This window comes from Coturnix japonica, chromosome 18, assembly GCF_054131305.1.
Source record: "Coturnix japonica strain WE chromosome 18, WE-NBRP24, whole genome shotgun sequence".
NCBI classification, from domain to species: Eukaryota; Metazoa; Chordata; class Aves; order Galliformes; family Phasianidae; genus Coturnix; species Coturnix japonica.
The window spans coordinates 14533616-14556015 of record NC_140680.1 but is presented as its reverse complement, the minus strand read 5'-3'; the positions used below and the strand labels follow the sequence as shown (position 1 = coordinate 14556015).

The 22400-nt window shown below is 42.9% G+C and overlaps 1 protein-coding gene across 31 annotated transcripts in view; it reads right to left on the bottom strand.

The window, feature by feature from the left end:
- Window positions 1-22250, bottom strand: part of ANKHD1 (ankyrin repeat and KH domain containing 1) — a 97386-nt gene extending 75136 nt beyond the window's left edge. For 30 of the 31 annotated variants that reach the window (XM_015876173.2, XM_015876164.3, XM_085519336.1 and 27 more), the window contains exons 1-2: window positions 21848-22250; window positions 7283-7436 (exon numbers count right to left, since the gene is read on the bottom strand). In XM_015876173.2, the coding sequence (XP_015731659.2) occupies window positions 7283-7436; window positions 21848-22120 (427 nt within the window). In that variant the 5' untranslated portion in view covers window positions 22121-22250. Of the gene's footprint in view, window positions 1-7051; window positions 7070-7282; window positions 7437-21847 lie in introns of those variants that run through there. The other variant, XM_085519348.1, reaches the window with a different exon arrangement.
- Window positions 22251-22400: the final 150 nt, after the last annotated feature.

The window sequence follows — 22400 nt, the reverse complement described above, 5'->3', positions numbered from 1 at the left end:
AAGCAACATCCATCATAACCTCTAGAAGCCAAGTCTCAAATTCTCTACTTCAAGTCAGCATTTGGTTTTGTTGAACTTCATCCCACTGGCCTCAGCCCAGCCATCAGCCTGTCTGGATCCCTCTGTAGAGCCTTCCTACCTCCCCCCAGGCAGACCAACACCTCCTGCCAACTTGGGATCATCTGCAAACTTAATGAGGGCACATTCCATGCCCATCAATAAAAATATAGAACAGGACAGGCACCGGTACTGGAGAACACCAGCTGTAACCAGACCAAAACAAACATTTGATTAACCGTTCATAAAATCTCCCTTCTATCAATGACATACGGCCTTTCAGTGTATTGTCATTAAATACACTCTGTACAACAAAACATTCTGCAAATATGATCACCAGGAAAGCCAGAGTAGATTACAGAGTATAAGATAGTCACAGTCTGGATAGTACTGCCTTTGGAAAGAACCCAAGCAACCTGCTTTACCAGGACCCACATTCAAGACAGAACACATCCTTCAACTACTCTCTGAATGCATTAGGAAAAAAGCCTCATTAAGATGAGTTTGAAGGTTCACGAGACCATACAACTATGCAGTATTGCTATCCACTGTCCTTATTTACTAGTTGTAAAACTGAAGATGACCAAAATTTGTGTTTCACTGTATTGCATCAACTTATGGACAGCAACCAGAAAACATTAACCACTTGCCTCAGCAGACCCCAGCTCTCCAACACTAGCTGCAAAATCTAACACTTAGGCCTAAGCTTTCAGCCATACAAGGCCCAGTATAAGCTTTTCCCCACAGCAAAGCCTGAACAGGGCATTTCCACCTGATTAGTGAAGGAAAGGCACACATGAGATATTAATTCAGTACAGACTGAAATCCAGTTCACATGCCAAGGAAGACTGTCAATAGAGCACTGGCTCTTTTCTCCTGCCCCAACTGTCTGGTCTTACCCTACCACCACACCCTGTTGAGGAGAAGTTAAAATCTTGGAATCATTTCTGTCAAAGAAAAGAATCCCCAAAACATTGCTAAATTACCATATTTGATCTGAGAACTGTTTGATACCTAGAAGCATCAGTTTAAGTGTTAAAACGAAACTATTCTTCGCAACAAAATCCAGCTTAAAAAGAACCGTGTAAGTGAGAAGTCCATACACTTCAGAACACTTTACAAGTATGGAAGTTAATTCTTCAAAAGCAGGATTAGACTCACCTTTTTCTAATCCTAATGACTAAGATTAGAAAAAAAGTATTTCCATCATGCAAAACCTTAGCAAAATATAACATTAATAATTACATGCACAAAACTCAGTTTATCCAACTTATTCAAAAGCACAACACATCTGTAGGTTTCACATACCATAAATTCCTTCCCATTCTGAATCTTTAAATGGTGAAGAAAGAAAATGAGCAAGTCACTGTAATGTGCCAGTATCTCAAAAGGCAAAAGTATTCCAGTTACAAAACACTGTTGATTTGAATAGTAGCATAGCTCTGACTTCTACAGAAGTTCCTAGAATGAAACTAACTGATGAAAGTTGTTTTGCTTATTTGATACATATACTATGTTCGTATAACACAAGTGTTTCCAACTGAGCAAATTGAAGTAAAAAGGTTTCCTTGGTTTAAAAACAACCATTCAGTAAAAACAGTGGCTCAAACTAAGGTGAGATTTTTGCTGTGCTGAGAAGTCCGAACATTCATATTTGTTAATGACACAGTTCAATAAAAAAGGCTTAATCTTTGCTCCAGTTCCAGCACTCCTCTCTTAGATTCCCCTAATAGTAACACCCCCCTGCCTTTTTTTTTTTTTTAAATCAATAAAACTGAAATAAATCCAGAAAGATATTCACTACATTCTACAAGCATGTATTTGCAGTCATTAAATTGATAAACATGAATGAATCTTCCATGTCTCCTGCAGCTCCCAATCTGCAGCTTCTACAGCTTGGGGTGGAACATGGATAACTCAATAGACATTAAGCTTCTAACGTACAAGATGCACACCTCCATTTAAAACCACAGGTAAGTTACTCATCAACTCCAGAAAAGAAACACCAGGTTCAATTATAAATATTTCACAATAAATATGATCAGAGAATGTACCCCCCTCAGTCTCCAACACTTCCCAAAGTGACACAGATGCAGGATGAAAGCAGGCCATGAATCTTTTAAATCTCTCTTTTGGACCACAGCACACTCTCCCATAGTGATGGAACACAAATGCGTTTAGTTACATTCAAGTCCTCTAATGCTGGAGGAAAAGTTTTTTTCTTCTTTATGCCCATTTTATTGGAAAAAGTGATGTTAGTGAATGATGAATGATTTTGTTCACATCACAAAAAAGCAGTTTGGGTTGACAGTATAGCTAGTGGGTATACAGATACATATAGACACTGGAAAGCATTCAATTATACAATTGCTGAATCTCACTCTACCCTTTTGGTTTATCCTAAAGCAGGCAGATTTTGTCCAGGCCCATTCACATTTTGACCTGCATTCTGAATTTCCACTAAGTTGGCGATTACTTCCACTTTTTGCTGTCCCCAGTTCTAGAACATACAACCTGCTTCCCTCAGCCTCCCTCCCTTTCATCCTACTGGCTTTTCAAATGGAAGCTTCAGGCTCCCATTTTCCAAATCAACTACTAAGGTTGTACAGAACTACAGCATGTGTGAGGCTGCTGGGGACCTCTGGGTCTATGTGGCCCAGCCATGCCCCAGCAGAGCCATCCAGAGCCAGGTGTCCAGCACTGCATCCATTCAGCTTCAGAAATCTCCCAGGAGGAGACCCCATGGTATCTCTGGTCTCTGTGCCAGCACTCTGCCACTGCTGGAACAACAGTGCTGCCTGACAGTCAGAGGCTGCGTTGCAGTGTGCGCCCACTGCCTCCTGTAAAGGCACACCTGTCGTATTAAGGAATACTTGTGGGGGGAAAAAAAAAAAATAAAAGAAAAAAACAGATTTCTCTTTGACGATTTATTTAAATAGAATTACACTACATTTTATCTCCCGAAGTCTGAAGCACACTAAGATGTCATTTACATGAGAGTCTCTAGTCACCTTTAGTCATATCCAGACATCCTTTTTTTCCATTGAAATACAACTCAGCTCCTGTTTGAGCATAAGGATGGGCTACTTACATCTCTTACATTAAGCAAACCTTTGTCTGAAGATGGTCCCTCTCCAAATTATTCTTCCTTGCAAGCTGCTCTGTAACTAATAGTAGGATTTCTGAAGAAGTCAATCACTAAATCAAGGAACGGTTGGGTTGGAAAGGTCCCCAAGCCCCACCCCGCCACAGGTTGTCTGTTCCCTCCCCAGCTCAGGCTGCCCAGGGCCTATATATGGCCTGGGACACCTCCAGGGATGGGGCACCACAGCCAACTCCTACCTTCTAAGTTAAATCTCCACTTTCTAGATCAAAACCATTCTCTCCTGTTCTATCGCTGTCTGTCCATGTAAAAAGTCTTTCTCCATCCTGATTATAAGCTCCCTGCACACACTGGAAGGCCACAATGAGGTCTCCCCAAAACCTTTTCTTCTCCAGGCTGAAGAAGTCCAGCTTCCTCAAACTTTTTCCATAGGAGAGACATTTCCATCACCTTCATGGCCTCCACTGGATTTGCATACAAGCCATTTTCCAACACAAGCCTATTAGAAACCCTGAGTAAACCATGTACTCACAAGTCCTACATCAGAAGCACCAGTATACCTGCAGCCAGAATCCCAGTGCCATCCCAGCATGAAAAGTATGCACCAAGTGGACACCAAGAAGCTGGTGAGGGGCAGTTCGTTTTGTTTCCTTGAATACAATTAGTTCAGTCCTGATAACTTACAGGAATAGAAAGCACTCTACACTAGGAAAATATATATATATATATGTATACATACATATACACTGACCAGAACACAAACCAGCTTTTACCTATCAAATATTCCACAACGCTTATTTTGGGGATTAGTTTGCCCTTCTAAGAAAACATGCCTAGGGACCACTGAATCTACCAAAAACAAGAGCTTTGTTCCTTCTAAGGTACCAGGATGGATTAAAGAGGGTAAAGGACTCCTACACCAGTGTTAAACCCATTCATTCACAGCAGAGAGTGTTCATCCCTGCAGCTGCCAACTATCATCTCTAAAAAAAATTTTTAAAAGAAACATAATATACAATCTTATTGAAAGTCCACAAAAGAAGCATAATTCTTTAGAGCTGAAATATTATTTTAAGAGATCAACACTGCCCTAATTAGCAGTGGAGCTGAATGTTTCAGAACATGATTCTAGCATCAGAATACAAAGAATCAGTTTAATTACAGTCTGAAAAACTGAAGCATCTCCAAGCAGTGATCTCTTTCCATAGGTTCACTTCATCTATAAATCCCTTCCTTGCTACTAACAGTCAAAACTACAGATATGCAGGAACCCTTGGCTTGTTTAGAAGAGTTTCCCAAACAATTCGATTCAGCTGCTTTTCCTGAAAATGAAAACAACTAATGTATAACTTTAGAACAGTAAGGTCTCTCTGACTTCAAAATTTAAAGCTCGTTCACTGAGTTTGTTTCTCAACATTTTTTTCTTTAAAAATAGATTTTCATTAATGAAGTGCCTATGCTTTGCTTAAGGAGATTACAAAATGTCATTGTTGAAATTGAAGGTAATGAATCAGGTTTCAGGAGGCACTTGCAAATGTAAGGAATTTAACTGCTGTTGGCCTGCATGCATTCGTGTGTGTGTGCACGCATTTGCTATTTTGTTTTAACAAAGGGGAATCGGACATAGCTCTCACACTATAAATTGTTGTTAAAGCTGTTGCCACTCATAATATGTGTTTTCAGATGTTAAATCATCTTGAAAAGAGAAACTGAAGAAATAAACTAAGCTATTAGGATAGATAAATATAATTTATAGAAACACTTTTAGGTAGTTCAACTAAACGCAAGACCTCTACATCTCCATGCATAGGCTTAATCAGTTCTCAAATCAAAACAGCTACAAAAACCACACACAAGTTGTAGTAAGAAGGATGGAATGTTTGGGAAAAAAAATAAAAAATAAAAAAAAACCCAACTCCTGTGCAGGTGACTTGAAAAAGAATAATTCATCTGGCTGCAGTCTCTGCTTACTTCCCACAATTAACAACCAACGTTCATGTGAGATCTGAGCATTAAGGAAATCTGGAAGAATAAGCAGAACTAGTTTTGCAAGTCAAACTTAAGATCCTAAGGACACAGTCATGAACCCAGCTATCTGAAAAACACTCAAATCTGAGACACTGTATGCATGACCACCTGTTGTCCCTGTTGTAAGTTAAGATCAAGCCTCACACAGGAGAGAGGAATCACAGCAATGAAAGCCAAAGATCCTGGAAACAATATCAGTCAAATTCTAACTAAATTACCTGTTCTAGCAGCAGTGCTGTCATCTACTTTTTGCAAGCTATACTTATGGTTGGGAAATAAAATATGACTAAAATGTGACTAAAGTGACAAGAGAAATTGCCTTCTCTGTCAAATTGCAAACCAATACAAAAATCACAGCAGTAGACTGTTTTGTTCGTTGTGCCCTAAACACTTAGAGCTTGGAAGGGTATTTTCAGCCATATCACCCAGATCAGCGTGAACCCCTGTAAAAACATCTAAGACATCTCCCAGAAGCACGAGCTTATTTTCTAGCCACTTTCAATGTACAGCTTTTATCAATAAGATACTAGGCTCTCAGTGTTTTCTTTCAATATTTTTAGTGTTCAGATATTTTCAGTGTTCAAATTCACAGTGGTACAGACAAGAAATCCTTAATTGGTGAACTTCTTCATGAGTGCTTTTGGTCTTTCAACCTCACACACTCATCAACTGATCAACTGGCATGAATTTTGTTCTCTCTATTTGAGAAGGAGCCTACAAAAAGCCCTCCAACAAGTTTACTCCTCTATTCCACACCAAGTATTATGGGAAATCAAAGCATGGAACTCTCAGATTAAAAATGAATCACCAAATCCCATGGACAAGCAGCAAACTGCTACCTATAAACCTGAAGGAAGCACAGTCACAGACATAATAAAAAGCAATGATACATTCTATATATCTCAAAAAATGATGTAACCTTAGAGTAAAATGTGAGGGTAGTTGAGATATGCGTTTACAACACTAGCCATCAGCTATCTCCACTGACAATGTATAAAGCTAGCAATAGGCTTTAGGACACATCAGCCACCTGATGAGGCACCTGAGAGGAACCCGAGAGAAACTGCAACTGAATTTCATTAAATGAAAAATGGGATCCATTACACAAATATTCTTGAGTGTCCAGAAAATCCCAGATATATTCCATCTTCTCTGCAAAGCAAAGTTTGAGCCACAACAGCTACACCCAGTTTAATTAATTTTAGAGGTCCGCCTTTAATTAAGGTGATGTAATTTTCTGCTGACAAAAAGGTATACAATGCTTTTTTTACATTCCAAATGCAAGCAAGTGACTTGCTCCCTTTGTTTCCTCAGCCTGAAGTTCTTCTTTAAGACTGTAGATAGCTTTACACCTAAACACTCACAAATAAATACTACTATAACTATTTCCTAAGGCTGGTCAAAACATTCTGAATATATACGCATAACAATCAAATGGGATTTGTTTCAAAGCAGTAAGACTTGTTTGAAAAGGGAGTTTTTACAACTTTTTGTCCTTCCATTTTTGAAAGACAAGTAATTTCCAATTTCACTGCAAATATCTGTGACACAAAATTTGGAAAGACTTCATTAGTCAAACTTTACCATGGAAGTAACAAATGTGGCACTGTTTTTATCGAATTTGGTTCAGTAAAGAGAACATTAAATTTGTATTTTTCAAAATCCATATCTCAGAACTACAGAATCAAAACAGATTTTTGTGAAACTCAAACAGTAACTACTATTTCATCTGTGAATTTCTAAAGTAATTCATTAATAACTATATACTGACCAAAGCAGCACAAAGAAAGATACTACTTCTAGCAAGTCTGTTTCTTTCCCTTCTCTCCTGTAACCCTCCCTTGAGCACACATGTAATCTCACCTGGTCAGTGAAATTCCACTTAATTCAAACGAACCTTTCTAACCTTATGCATACAGGAACAGTGAACCAAGAAACCCTCAGCACCTGTAAGAATGATTAGCTTATTGTTACGCTCTGCTTTGCACCATCACATTAAGTTTCTGGACTTCAGTAGGGCCATAATGTACATGTTGCCAGACCTGTGTGCAAGGTAGTTTCAGAAAAAAATAAAATACTACACAAATAAAGTACCTGCTGCCTCCAGTAAGGCTTCTAGTCTTGCTTGTGTTTCTGGATCCACAGCTCTCAAGTCCGCACCTTCTGCAGCGCTCGATAAGAACAACTCTGATGTGGTTTTAAGTACAGGGTTATCGAGATCTTCTTGGTCCAAAATAAATGATTCAACCTGTTTGACAAGTTAGATAAACAGTTTTACCATTTTTGACATTTTATAATAAAGCTAGAAAACACGAAACATATAAAGGAATTGAACTACAATATCATAATACTGTAAATGTACAGATTATTAGATAGAACCTTAGAAGTTACGTGGTAAACTCACTAGAAAGGTAGATGAAATGCTAAAATAAAAACTCTGCATGAAAAACAGCTTATCCTAAAAATAATAACTGACAAGAGCTGAAACTACAGCAAACCAAATCAAATTAAACACTGAAAATAAACATTAAGGGTGTCTGCACAGTTAACCACCAGAAGAACACCTGGTGGCACCTTTGTCACCAGAAGCACACTTTGTTATTACAGAAAACAGCCATCAGTAATGACTTCAGTACAGCTGAGCCTTCCTGAAAGCCAGGGATGGACCCAATGATTTCTCAAAATACCTTTCAATTTTCTTTTAAAATATAAAGATAAAATATTTCAACTAATGTAGCATAAGGACTTTCTTTGTTCTGAGTAGAAACAAGATAGTCAAGGACAATTCAAACCAGAACAATTGTTTCCACACCAGCACTTAATATTACCCCAGTCATCAGAGTTTCCTAGACCAGATCAGATGCGCAGAACAATTAAGCAAGCAGCAATAATGCCATCCCACTGCTGGCCCACGTGATCTCAAAATACAAGCTCATGGAATTACTCAACATAACACACTGTAGTTTTAGGGCAGCTTGTCAGTGTAAACAAGGAGGATACCTGACTCATACTCTAATGAGAGTAGAACTACGTTTCAGAATCTGTCTCAAGTGCAAACAAAACTCCTTCTATTTTCAGCAATATTTTAAAATGCAAACATGGACACCATTTCATAATTACCCATCTAGTACTATTGATGCCTTTGGTGTCCCTCAGAAATAAGAGATACATGTTGCTGTTCTTTCTCACTTCACATCCCAATCCCACCTTCCTTTCTCTGTTTTCCCTTAATTCTTCCCAATATCCCTTTCATACCAGCAGTAAGCTCCCACCACATTCAGTGCTATCACACATCAAATCAGGCCCAATAAAAGGCTCAGTAAAATGCCCTATTGTATGAAGGATGCTCGTGAGTCTGGAGAGCTATATATAGCATCGCTATTCAAGATTACCTGTGTTAATGTCTCCCCCTTTTTAATATGTTAACACCCTGTAACATTATCCCCAATCAGCAGGTTCCCAGAGCAATACAGTGTTCACACGTTAATACAAAGAGCTTTGTATTCATGGCAGGAGGTGGTAAGAGTAGCTTTCAGGAATACAGATTGTTAGTCCCACATCTGCACAATGTTGCCTAACTTACAGGTATTGTACCTGGTGTGCCCACACACAAACATTAAAGGTAAGACAGCAGGCTATGACTTACAGTTTTAAGCAGTAAGACTTCTAAGATAATCCAGATGAGACACAAAAGTCTTAAAACAAAGAAAATGGTCAGTGTCAATTAAGAGCCAAGAGGGGAAAAGAGCAGAAAATTAACAACCTGCACCAGTGATAAGCATTTTTACTGCAAAGGAAGAAGATCTACATGGCAAAAGATCATAGAAATAATAGAATGAAATCATAGAAATCACAGAATGGCTCGGAAGGGATCCCAAGGATCATCACGTTCCAACCCTCCTGCCACAGGCAGAGTTGCCAGCTGCTACATGGAGTACTAGATCAGATTACCCAGGACCATCCATCCTGATCTGAAACACGTCCAAGGACAGGGCATCCACAGCCTCTCTGAGCAACCTGTTTCAGCACCTCAGCACTCTCTGTTAAAATCTTCCCTGACGTCTAATCCAAATATCCCTTCCTTTAGTTTAAAAGCATTTCCCCTTGTCCTACCACCATCTATCCACATAAAAATTGGGTTTCCCCCACATTTCTAAGCTCACTTAAAAAACTGGAAGGCTGAAATGAGGCCTCCCTGCAACCTTTTCTTTTCCAGGCTGAACAAGGCCAGTTCCTTCAGCCTGTCTTCCTAGAAGTGCCCCAGCCCCTAGGTCATATTTGTGGCCCTCCCCCGGACCCTCTCCAACGGCTCCACATCTTTCCTGTGCTGGGAGCCCCACAGTACTCCAGATGGGTGCTCATGAGGGCAGAGCAGAGGGTGCCAATCCCATCCCTCCCCCTGTTGCCACCACTCTGCTGATGAAACCCACTGTACCATTGGCCTTCTGGGCTGCAAGTGCACACTGCTGACTCAGGACACGTATCCATGCACTAAAACTCTTCCTCTCTGCAGAATTCACATTGTAAGTTATGTTCATCCAGCCCATGGAAGGAATCCCTGCTGGAATAAGGTCTGAAGCAAAGATACCTCAGGAAAAATTGACATCTACAGGAGCACTCCAGGGTATTCCATTTTGCTCCCCTAAGACTACACATGGAACTCTGCTTCCTCAGTGCGCCAGAAATACTCCTACTGCCACAACACACTCGACCTACTGACTGGTAGAAAAATGCCACCATGTTTACAAGTGACTGCCCATTGTACCTAGCAGAGGACTCCATATAGGAAGCTGTACTGCATCATAAGTGTCAGTATTTGTGTTTTCTTTTTCCCTTTTCCAATTACACTGCTAAAAATAATACCAACCACCTCCCCTTTTGAAAATATACTGAAAGGTGTGAAAATGTGACCTCACATCAGAACAACAAATACTACAGAAACTTTCAGGCTGCCTTCTGACAAGCTCACCCTTCAGCCTCAGCACAGCGGCAGCACCCGAGGCAAGGGCTCATACCAGCAACAACTGTTAGCTTTTGTTTTGATTTTCTTAGTAAGTGCTTAATAACATATCCACAATACAAACATGTCTCAACTCTGAAAACAGAGAAATTCCACATGTGGCCTGCTAAAGCATTCATGTCATTGCCAATGTTGCCAGAATTGTCAATGTATTTTCAAGTCAGAACATCTGACATTTCTGCAGCTGTAGTTTCTCACACAGGCATGGTACAGGGGATGAATACCTTCTCACTAACAGCACAGTGAGAAATGCCTTCATCAACAAAATGCCACTTGTGAGTGAAAGCGACCTGTGATGATCACATAACAACCAAACAATAGCAAATACATTACAAAAAACAAACAAACAAACAAAACAAATAGATTTCACTTTAATACAGTGCTCACATTGCAAACATTAGGTAAACATATCTGCAGCAAAGCAAAGGAATCACTGGTCACTGTGCTATTTTGGGATTATTTTGCAAGTTGCAATTGATAAGCATCTTACTTGGTAATGCTCATCAGGGATACATACACTCACGACATCACTCCAATTCCAAACTAACTACGAGCAGGAACGATTCTCAGTAACACTCCCAACACACTGTTTGGGACCTGAGCCCCACTGCAGCACTGCACCTCAACCAGGAGAACGGAGGGCTTGTCTGACATCCTGCCAAGGGCTGCAGCAATCCCTCAGCTCTGCAGATCCAGTTACACCACAGGGTCCTCCCCCCCAGCCAAATTCACAGCTATCTGGACTCTGCCCCAATAGTATTTATACGTTAATACCGTGAGTGAGTTCACCCCAGGTCAGGGGTATGTAAAGGCAACTTGGCAAGTGCTAACATCAAAAATAACATTAGCCATTCTTCTAAGATTGGCAAAGGCATGTAAGGGTAGGAACACATTTCTATTTTCAAGTCTAAACTGATCTTTTCTGTGCTGCACTGAAATTATTACTTTTTTTTTTTTTTTTTGTGCTGTTGTTGTTGCAGGTTTCTGACACAAGCAGTATTTTCCCAGAATACTGGGACTGGACTGCTGGACTGCTCCCACCAGCTTGCTCCTGACAGGACAGAGCAGTGATGGGAATCTTCCCGCTGCGGCCGCACCCGCACCATCCCTTCTCCGGCACACAAGGGTAACCACAAGGACTGCTCACTCCAAACCGCTGCTTCTGGAAGACCATCTTGACAAGAGTCAATAGGTAGGACAAAGCTGCTACTAAATCACCCCCTAGAACTTGAGTTTCCCAGATACGCAGTGAGCAACAAACACCCCCTGCAGAGCCAGGCCTTTACCCATTGAACTTGGAGTACCTGCAGGGCTGCAGACCCCAAAGCAACATCACAGTGCCAACAAACTACTACCCAGTTTCTGAACTGGGTAACCCTTCCTAGTCATTTCTATACCAATTCCATTTGGATATAACTCAAATATATCTTAATGTACACAGCAACCCAGCTTCTTTCAGAAAGCTGTATCACAGGCTGAAACTTCACAATTACAAAGTGGAAAAAGACCATCTACATTTAAACTATTTTCATTCAATATTTAAGATGTACAGCACTGTATAAGTATCAAAGTAAGAATATACTGTGGCTTTCTTTAATAATCCTACCCCTCTGTTTACACTGCCACGTTCTCTATTGCACTGAATGCCAACATCTGACTACTACTTTATCATCATTCCTGCTTAAAGACCTTGGGAGTACTGGAAAGACAGCAGATGTGAACTAATGCACCACTGTTGTGGTTTTCAAATTTGCCATAAAACACCTTTGAATTCCACATTTAAAGAATGTCAGCTTTAAAATTACTGAAAATAATCAGCCCGAGGAGACAGCAAAGTGCAAGGCTGGCACTGGGAGCCCCAGTCCCAGGGCAGATTGCACACAGGCCTCGTTTAACTATGCTATAAGCAGTACTTAACATCAATCCCTCAAAACTCAACAGTATCAGTCAAATACTCTTACAACTATACTGAAATATAATCTTGGCACTTCTATTTCATTCCCAAGAGAAGGGTTAAAAGGCAGAAAACCATCCAGAAACATATATATTTCCACATAACTTCCCAGGGGGACCTCGCTATGCTACCTTCCCTTGGCACTTCAAAGCTAAGGGAAAGAACACTTCAGAGTCATTTAAACAATGTAAATGACAATTCAGCCACGATTACAGAGATACACCATCTCTGTTAAGGCTTGAACTGTAAATTCTGAAGGCTGTTTCCTCAATTTAAAATAGCCCAAGAAAAATTAAGTCACTAAAATCTATTAATCACCACACAACTTCCAGTTCTGGATCTCATGCTTACTAGGGCTACTGCCAGCACTCAGCAGTTACTGTGTACTTGGAGATATCACATCAGCAGAGAAAGCCCAGAGTGGCTGAAGCATCATTTCCAGTCAATGCTAATCCTACCACAAGGCAGATATCAAACACATCCTCACGAGATGAATTAACACTAACACGGCAGAAAAACTGGGGGAAAAAGGGAAGCTGATAGTTTTCTACTACTCTACTGAATTTCCAGCTTACAAAGGCAGTGTTTTAGGAGCTGGAACAAATCTCTTTTGGGAAGAGCAAGCCACCAAATCATGTTAGCTCTTCCTGAGCCTGCAACCCTGGTTACTGTCTGACCCCAGATTTCAGGGGACCTGTTAGTACCTGCAAACTCCCTGAGCTCTGCAAAGAGTTGCTTTAGCTGACAGCAAATCAGATGGCTCAAATCCATTTAGCTCCAACTACAATAGAAAGTTGAATAAAATACATCTGGATTATCTGAAAGACAGCCTCTATTCCAATATATATTGAGCAGTTATTCGATAATGGCACAAGAAGATATGGGAGCTCGGCCCCAACCTTATTTCAAAATAGCAATTCATTTTGCAAATGCTGATACAAAGGTAACACAAGTGTGGACACAAAGTATGGTCCACTTGAGGTGGTGGGTGCTCCAGCAACAGCAAGGCAGACCTGACACCCCTCAGCTGCTCCTCTGGCAAGGCAGCTCTAGCCAAGGACCTGGAGCCCAGCACCACAAGGATCTAAGGGAGCTCTCACGGTTATAGGTAGTATCTGAAACACGCAGATGAAGGAATAAATAAAAGTTAAGGCTGTGTGAGACTACTCTCCCATGTCAGAGATTCATCATCCTAGGGTTTCCATTTCTTTGTGTTAATACTAAAAGAAAATGCAAAAGCAAGATTCATGACCAAGTGCGTGTCAAAAGATTCAGGCAAATTTAACCACTTACCCAATATCTCTCTTAAGCAATCCACAGGCACTAGCTTACACCATGCCAATTTAAGTAGCTTTAGATATTACAGGCTACACTGTATCTTATATCATCCATCAGCCTCTGGACAAAGCTGTCTATGAACAAGAAATAAGCAATTCACTTTTATTATAACACAGCAGGTGACCCAACACACAGCTATACCCATAGTTTTGTGGTCGCATCCTCCTGGTACAAGGCAGGAAACATTAAAAGAACTTTATTAGAGGAAGTGCTGCTCTTTTAAGTCACTTAGACAAACACCTGATAAAAAGAAACAGAATTATGAGTAACTTCTAATCCACATAAGAATCTCCTTTTGCAACTAGGAGCTGCCATTTACAAAACTGAAACCAAAAGCCATTCAGAATTCACACTAAACCAAGAGCCTGATATTGACACATACAGTCTCCATACCAAACACCAAATGGAGACAAGCAGACCTTACTATCTGAAATGAGAACTTACGCTAAGTGCTACTTGTTTTCATATGTTCTGTTTCAACTCACTCTAAGACATGTTTTCAGTGTTCAATTTTATCTACTGCTATAACAGATAAGCACCTATTAGAAAAATAGCCCCTTTGCTTTCCCCATCTCAACAGGTTTACACCCTCAATATGCTGACTGAATACAATCTAAAGCATGTTTTCAGTTTCAGTGTAGCTAAGGCTTCCTTGCTCAAGTGTTATAATGTCTGAAATTGAATCGAGTGAAGGAAACACACGCAATTTTTATGTTATTCTATGATTCTGATGTAAAAGCTGACACCCATTGAGACAGCAATTGTTCTGAGCCATCTCTTCAAGAAACATCTTACATATATCAACACACAAACTTAATTTAAAAAAATAAATAAATCACATGTAGATGACTTTTCCAGGTCTGCCATTGCTCCAGAGGGGGCCAGTGCTCCAGCACTCAAAACCATACATAAAAACCCCTTGAATAAGCCCTGGTCTAACAATTTGATAATCCATTCCCACATCAACCTCTCTTTCAGGCAGAGAGGATCTCAACATTTAAAATAACTCAATGTTAAGTTACCTAGAGGCTCATATCGAACTGAAATTCACGCCGGCATTTCTTCCATTCTCAGAGCTGAAGCTAGTGGCAGACATTTTCCAAGGCATCTATAAACAAGTCTGTGTGTGCTCTGCTACTGCAAAACCACCAAAAACTATCATGTAACTACAGATCCATCAGAGAGCCATTTAAAACACCTATCATACCGAACAACATAGCACAGATCCCGCATATCTAAAATCCACTGCACTGAAAACTCTACAGGTGGCAGTAACAGGGCTTTGAAATGTAACTATTTCAGAAAACCAAGTAAAGCATGTGCATTCCATACACAGTATTGATCTTAAACTAACAAGTCCAAGATGTTAAGTGGCCATTTCACAGATGCCCTTTCCACATGCTATCTCATAACACCAAATGCACACACGCAGAGCAGTGAGCTCTGAGGATGCTAAGACACCAGACAGACCATTCAGCCCCAGCAGCTCATCTCCTCTCACTTGGACACGAAAAGTAGATTTACCACCTACCAGCCATGTAAGATTTTATTCATGAACTTGGAAAGGGAAAGGTTCAACAGGGTTAGGGATTTTCCTGGAGGAAACTCTTAGTTAATTAGCAATCCCTCTGTTTTACTGAATGTAAATGAGAATAACTCACTGGTCTAGTTGAAGCTTAATACCTAGGAAACAGTATATATATATATATATATATAAAAATAAAAAATTTAAAAAAAGCCCACACAGAAAATCTCAGAGGGACTCTTCAGTTGGCACACCATTCATCACATAGTAAAACACCCATTTTTACTTGACAAACAGTGAATCACCTCTCCTATAGACTGGCACAGCTTAGTAACTTCCCAAATCCCTCCTGCTGGGAACAGCCAGCTACCCGTGTTCATTCCCACCTGCTTCTCCAAGAGACACAATGCAGTAACTCAACTGTGGGCAGTGTCGCCCAGTGTAGGACACTGCTTCAGGGTAACGGTGTTCAGAAAGAGCTAAAGATAAAAAGAAGTTTGAAAAACAAGCTGCACAAATCCCTCCTAAAAGAGAAGGGCGAAAAATAAGAGGCCTCAGTCCCTGAAAAGCAATTAAAAGGATTCAGTACAGAACCAATCCTATTATTTACATTTTTAGTAATAATGATTTCCATACACATCTGACCAGAAGATGCAGAATACTGTAATAAAAAAGAGGAAGTTGAGTATTTCTATTGAAAATATTCCTAAGTACTTTTAAAAAATAAATAAATATTTTCTCAACTAACATTAAGTAATAAGGTGCAAGAGTAAAAGGAAGACAATATCCTCCTATATGGCACATTTCTTCTACAGAATTCACTTGCTCAGTATCCCTCCAATTATACCCAAAATGAAACCTCCACAACAAACAGGGAGAAAAAATAAACACAGAACAAAGAGCCACCTATTACTGCCATGCACCAAGAGGTTATAGCTCAAGCAAGCATATCACCCTAATGAAATGAATCTTTAAACCCAAACATTAATTCACCTCTACCCACTATTTGCCTCTAATTCAAAGGCAGCGTGGTATTACACCACAGCTATAGAAAACAGTACTTTTATCTTCTAGAAGTTAAATTAATCTTTAATCACAAAAGACCATGGACATGAGGCATTCAATGAAAAAGTTTCCATTAAAAATAGCCTCTCAAGCCAAAACTTTTCACAAAATTCCTAAATGTACATAACTTGAACTAATTTCTGAACTGTTATGGTAGCGAGCATCTCAGTTAGGAAGATGAGCTTCAAGAAGGACTTCAGACGGTATCTGCAACAGTGCACTTGAGCTGTTATCCACCCATTCACAAGGATCCACGTAGGCAAAAGTGAAGCATGTTACTAAAGCTTCAGCTCTGGAACTCGACTTACACACTGAGTTCTGCAAATAGTTCTCAAACATACAAAGTTATTTTACCTGCTTCGTGAAGTTACGATTCAGAAATGAGCCTAGGAAAGTTGCCTTCTTTGCCTGTCAGACTTTCCTCAGTTTCACAGTAAGAGTCACTTCTGCTCCCCTCCAACAACAGCTTAATATTCCTGAGGTATCTTCACATATGTTACAAGAACTCAAAATGACCTACTAAGATTAAAGCCACACAGGCTTCTCACCTGCAGGAGCCAAAACCCAGTTCTGAACTCCCTCACCAAACATGCCAAGCAAGTAACGTAGCTGCTCCTGGGCATAAAGGTCAGGCCACATGCATGCGCTAAAGGAGCACCTATTTCCCTTCCCTCCACACCTACTCTTTTCTTAACTGAACGTCACAAGGATGGCTTGACCTCTAAACACAGGATTGTCCGAGATGAGGACGGAAGCGAGGAGAGCATCCTGATGCCAGTTTCAGGGGAGAGCAGCTGGGTGGCCCCACTTTAAGTCTCCACATTTGCCAGCAATAGTCTTGTTTTTCACTAATGCCCAGATGAACCCTTCTCCTCTGTTACCGACAGTAACTAGTAATTTGCACCCACGTGCAAATCTGCAACTAGATATAGATGTTCTGCTACATTTTGGTAAGTCTTTGCAAGGGGATGCACTGCATGTTTATATAATTAAATAGTAGTGTTTCACATTTATTTTCTACAGCTATCATTAAAAAGGTTGCTGACATTTATGTTAGATCATGTAATCAACTGGGTCAAGGCGCACTGAAGGGAAGTCAGAATGCTGCAAGAAACATTAGAAATAATTTCATTTTTAAGTCTTATTGAAATGGAAGTATTAACTACAAGTAAACAGATTAGTTCTGGCTACCATGGGTCAGACTGCCAAACTAACTGCAACAATTACCGGCATTTCCCTAGAATCGGCACGGGGCTGTGATGGAAGGTCATCAAGAAATCTGGACAAGGCTCCGCACCAGAGGGCGGCGGGCACAGAGTGGGCTCCCTGGGGACACAACACCCATGTCTCAAGAAGCATCTGGATAAAGCTCTCCTGTGGTCTGGATTTCACATGTTCCTGCACAGAGCCAGGAGCCGGAGTCCATGACCCTTAGTGGTCCCTTCGAACTCCAGATATTCTGATTCTAATCAGGCTGAGCATGAGCAAATACACTACTAAATGGCTATCAGCCATTAAGCCTCCGAATGCTTTGAGAAATCTAACACTATTATCCCTCTGTGCTTTCTATCAATTAATAATTCCAGAAGATTTTCCATTTTGTTCCACCTCTTATTTCCTGAATTTTGGAAGAGCTATTAAAAATAAGAAAAACATCAACTGATAGATTTTCAGAGGAAAGAGGAAAGCCTTTTCTGCCCAGCTGAACTTTGTGTGCATCAACTTCCTGAATTCCTATTCCTTATGGTTAAGAAATTGCTAGTTATGTTATTTTAAATAATACACTAAACCTGAAATTTGTAAGCATTCAATTGACCTCAAGTCAGAGATGCATTGTTTAGACCATTTAAGCAGTGCCATGTTAATAGGGTTCGGTGATATAGCAATAACTTTAATAGAGTACATTAACAATTTAAAGCAAACTGAGTACTTACCTTGGTCCCCCCACCCCCCCCCAAAAAAAAATTAGAAGACCTAGAATTTGTGAAAAAATGACTTAAGCCCCAGACAAAAACCCCAAGTACTGAACCAATCTGGAGTGAATGCCATTCAACTAATAATTCTGCCCATTGCAGGAGGTATGTTATGTCTGATTTTTAATTATGCTTTATGTAAATATCCCCAGAGGCTTATGCAATAGGTAGAGGCTTAAGTAAGGCAAGCTGGAGGAGGCAGGCGACTTACTCTGGAGAGAGAGACCAAGATGCAGGCTGGCTTCATGGCTGAGGGCCAGTGAGCTCTGGTTGCCATTGGGTGGCTGAGCCCTGAGGAGCACACCGGGGCACTTGCTGCACCTATACACTCATCCCCAAAGGCCGTGTACTGAACAAGGCTCTGAGATCATTCAGAACGTTTGTCAGCACAGCTGGCTTCCCATACTTGATTCACAACAGATCAGCAAACCACACAATCTTGCAAGCACTAACACTGCCGTATTTATCACTTGCTTCAGCTCCACTTGTCTATGGCCCAGTTTTCTTCCAAGACACAGTTTGGTAAAACTCTGCAGGCTCTGCAGCCGGAAGTCCTCCATGACTGAGGACCCCGTGGATTCCACATACGTGCACTATTAATCACTGCCCTGACAGCATGCCTTCACCCTGACCTACAGGCTCCGCAACCAGTATCACAAAGCCTGCTTTGCACTCATGCCTTTGGCACCACTCTTAAGTGCCAGCAGAACTCACAAGGCCTGGTAAGAGTACACTCAAAGATGCATCAAAATTTCACTCCAAGTGAGCAGCCAGCTGCATCCAAATCCTAAACCATGCCCCAAGCACCGAGGCCAGAGCCACTCTGCCACTCAGAACACAACTCTGGCTGAAAGTCTCTCCAAGCACCAAGAGAACCACGGCTTCCCTTCTATTTTACACAGGAACAGCAGAAAGCCTCCTGGCCTCCTCTTCTCATGGCCAAAGGCATGCTTCAGCTTGCAATTCTTACTGTTTGCATGTGATAATTTTAACTGGTAATTCTAGAAAATACTCCATTTGAATTTCATCTTCCAGACCTCTCACAGCCCAGTTGCACAGCACCCAGCCCAGACTCTGTTTTCCTGAGCAGCTGAAGCAGCTCCCTGCTGCAAGCAGGCACTGAGCTGGGACACCAGAAAGCTCCATTCTTCCTCCCCATTTTGCAACATATGATAAACACAGCACCCACTCCTCATGTGGCTTCACCTGTAAAAACGGGACAGCACTCCCACCAAAACTACCTGAACACCCAATGTAAGAAACACAACGCATCTTCTGAAGAGTTAAGCTAAAATCCATTATTGCTCTTTACCTTCTCTAGTTAAAAACCTCATTATGTTCTTCCTGAAATTCTCTGATGACTTTTTTTTACTTGATCTGCCATTTTAACTAAATCTAATTACTTTACACTCAGACTAATACACAGAAACAGAGAATCAAGTACCAATGCACAGACATGGCACAGCCTACAGAACACTGCACCATGATTTTCAAGGCTTCAAAAGTAAAGAGCACAGATTAAGGCCACATGGCAAACGTTCTCATTATTTATTTCATTCTCTTCTCATTCCCACTAATTTCACACAGTGGCAGCAGCTGAAGGCATACACCCAGATCAGTGACTCATTACACGAGACCACAGTCCAAACAGTCACTGGGTTTTCAAAGCAGTGCAACTCAAGAACTGCAGTGTTCCATCCCAATAGTTCTGTTGTCTTTAATTTGTTCAAAAACAAAACAACTGGGAGAAAGAAAAAAAAAAAAAAGGCAAAAAAAAAAAGGCAAAAAGTCAAAGCCCAAAAAAGCCCAAAAAAGCCCACAACACGTTGGCAACAGGTGCTTCTTGAGTTCTCACACTCACAGCAGAAAACTGAAAATTCACTTCTGGCCCTCAGGACTGTGTCCCATACCCCAGCAAGGCTGGACAGGCACAAGACACATTCTTCCCATTCACGTCCCTTCTCCACATTGCTCCCCACAGTCAGAGACACAAAACCCAAGAATCCCCCAAGCGAGTTCAGCCTCAGAGACTGGCCCAACTCCTCTAACTGCGCTCTAGAAATCTCCAAGTGTTTTAACTTCAACTTCATTTTGATAACACATTTCAAATAAATGCTCTTAAAGCTTGATGTAACTCAAAAGACCGAGTGCTTATGAACACCCCAGCAGCTCAATCTTCACACCTGAAGATGTGGGCTGAAACAGAATAGCAGAGCTCTACCATTTCCATCTTGAAAGGAAAGCCACATTGTTACATTGTCCTTTCCACAGCATTTTCCAGGTTCTGTAACTAGTGTTGCACTCTCAAGGATACATTAACATGTGAGCGAGCAGACACAAAAGACATCCCAGGCAGAGGAAACTCCTGAGTTACTTGTGTCCTATTGGCTCCCAGAAGGCCGACCACCTTCCCAAAAGAGGAAGACCTCTCAAAATGTAAACCTGTACCACCTCACACTCACAACACCAGACTGCTAAGGAACATTCTTCCCAAGTGAGTTTTATCTGCTTGACCATTAGATTTTGAGCATAGTTATGTATCCTGTGTCAACCCACAAGCAAGGCAGAAATGTGGGTCTGTGTCAGTCTAATCACTTTTTAATTCAAACTCGTCAGTTCAGACCTCAGCTGGGCTGGGCATAAGATGATCAATGGAAGGCAGAAAATTCAGACACACGAGGAAAGATGTAGGCTCCCCTCCTTCCATTTCCTCCAAAGAAACACGTGCACACACTTAAGTACCTGCTCCCAGCCCTCATATTGCACTGTCTATCATCTTCCTAATCCTGCAGAAACACACAGAGGCACAAAACACCAAAGCCACAACACACTTCCAAGTGATGGCCACTTTCCCCCAAAACCCACTAAAAGAACATTAAGTGCTACAGCAGTGGCTGAGATCCTAGCTCTTCTTTCTAGAAGACACAACAAAGGCAGTTAGATTCACCCCTTGGTGTGTGATGAGTGGGCAGCAGTCATGGATGAGGCCATCTCTCCCTAGGCCACACAAAGCCGTCCCAGATGCAAGCTTCGAGGGCCAACAATGCTCCAGTCGGGCTGGGATGGGGCTACAGTCCCTCCCACACACCTTCCCCTTGGAACCCTCCACAGTTATGGCAGATCAAAGGGAAACATCTTCATTACTCCATTCCATTTCTTCTGGAAAGAGGACGTCGGGTAAAGACTTCTACTCCACAGAACTGCATCTACCAGGAATTCAGCGGTCTGGGAGCCACAGACTCCTCCTCCAGAGCCCAGCGCGACAATACCGGGGGCTGGAGGCTTCATTCTGCTCCCGCAGAAGAGATGCCCTCTGCTCGCGGGAGAACCTCACCCACCGCCCGGAACGCGGCTCAAAGGGGGAACCGCTCCCAGAGCTCGGCCCGCGCCCACCCCCCGCACGCCGAGAGGAGGCCGCGGGCGCAGGCCCGGCCGCTCCGCTCCACCCCGGAGCCGAGCCCCTCTCCCCGGCCTCGGCGGAAGAACCCGTGCTCGTCGCCGGGACCCCGCCCCCGCGGCTCCGGTGCGGCCGCTCACGCCTCAGGCCGCGGGGAGGCCCGGCCGGGGGCGGGGAGGCCCGGCCGTGGAGAGCCGCCATGGAGAGCAGCCATTGAGAGCAGCCATGGAGAGCAGCCATTGAGAGCAGCCATGGACAGCCGCCATAGAGAGCCGCGGGCCGCGACCCCCGCGCCGGGCGGGGAGGCGGGGAGCAGCCGGGGCGGGCGGCGGCGGGAGGCCGGGCCTGTCAGGAAGCGGCGGCCGGGCTCGGCCGCGGATCGCTCACCTCGGACACCTCGTCCTCGTCGCTGCCGGAGCCGCCGCCCCCGCTCCGCAACACGGCGGCCGCCAGCTTGAAGTCGAGGGCGGCCTCGCCGGCCGCGGGCGCGCCGGGGCCTCCGGGACCGCCGGGCCCGGCCTCCCCGAAGAGGCGCACGGCCCGCAGCCCCAGCGGGGAGGGCCCGGCCGCGACGGGCGGCTCGGCGGCGGGCGGAGCGCGGGGAGCGACCGAGTCGATCTCCTCGTCACCGAGGGGGGCGGCGGTGCCGTCCGTGAGCATCGCGCTGATCCGGGGCCGCCGCCGCTCGCACAGCCCAGCCGTCTCCGTCCCTCACGGCACCGCAGCGGCGCCACTAACTTCTCACACCCTACCCGGCCGCGCCGCCGCACCGCCCACCCGCCGCGCTGCCCGCGCCCATTGGCCGGGGGCGCCCCACGGCCGCGAGCTATTGGTCCGGGCGGCCGCCGCTCCGAGTGACGTCACGCGTTCCCAGCATGCTGCCTTGAGAGCACACGCCGAGGCGGTTTGAGCCCCCTGCCCCGCCCCGCGCCCCTGGCTT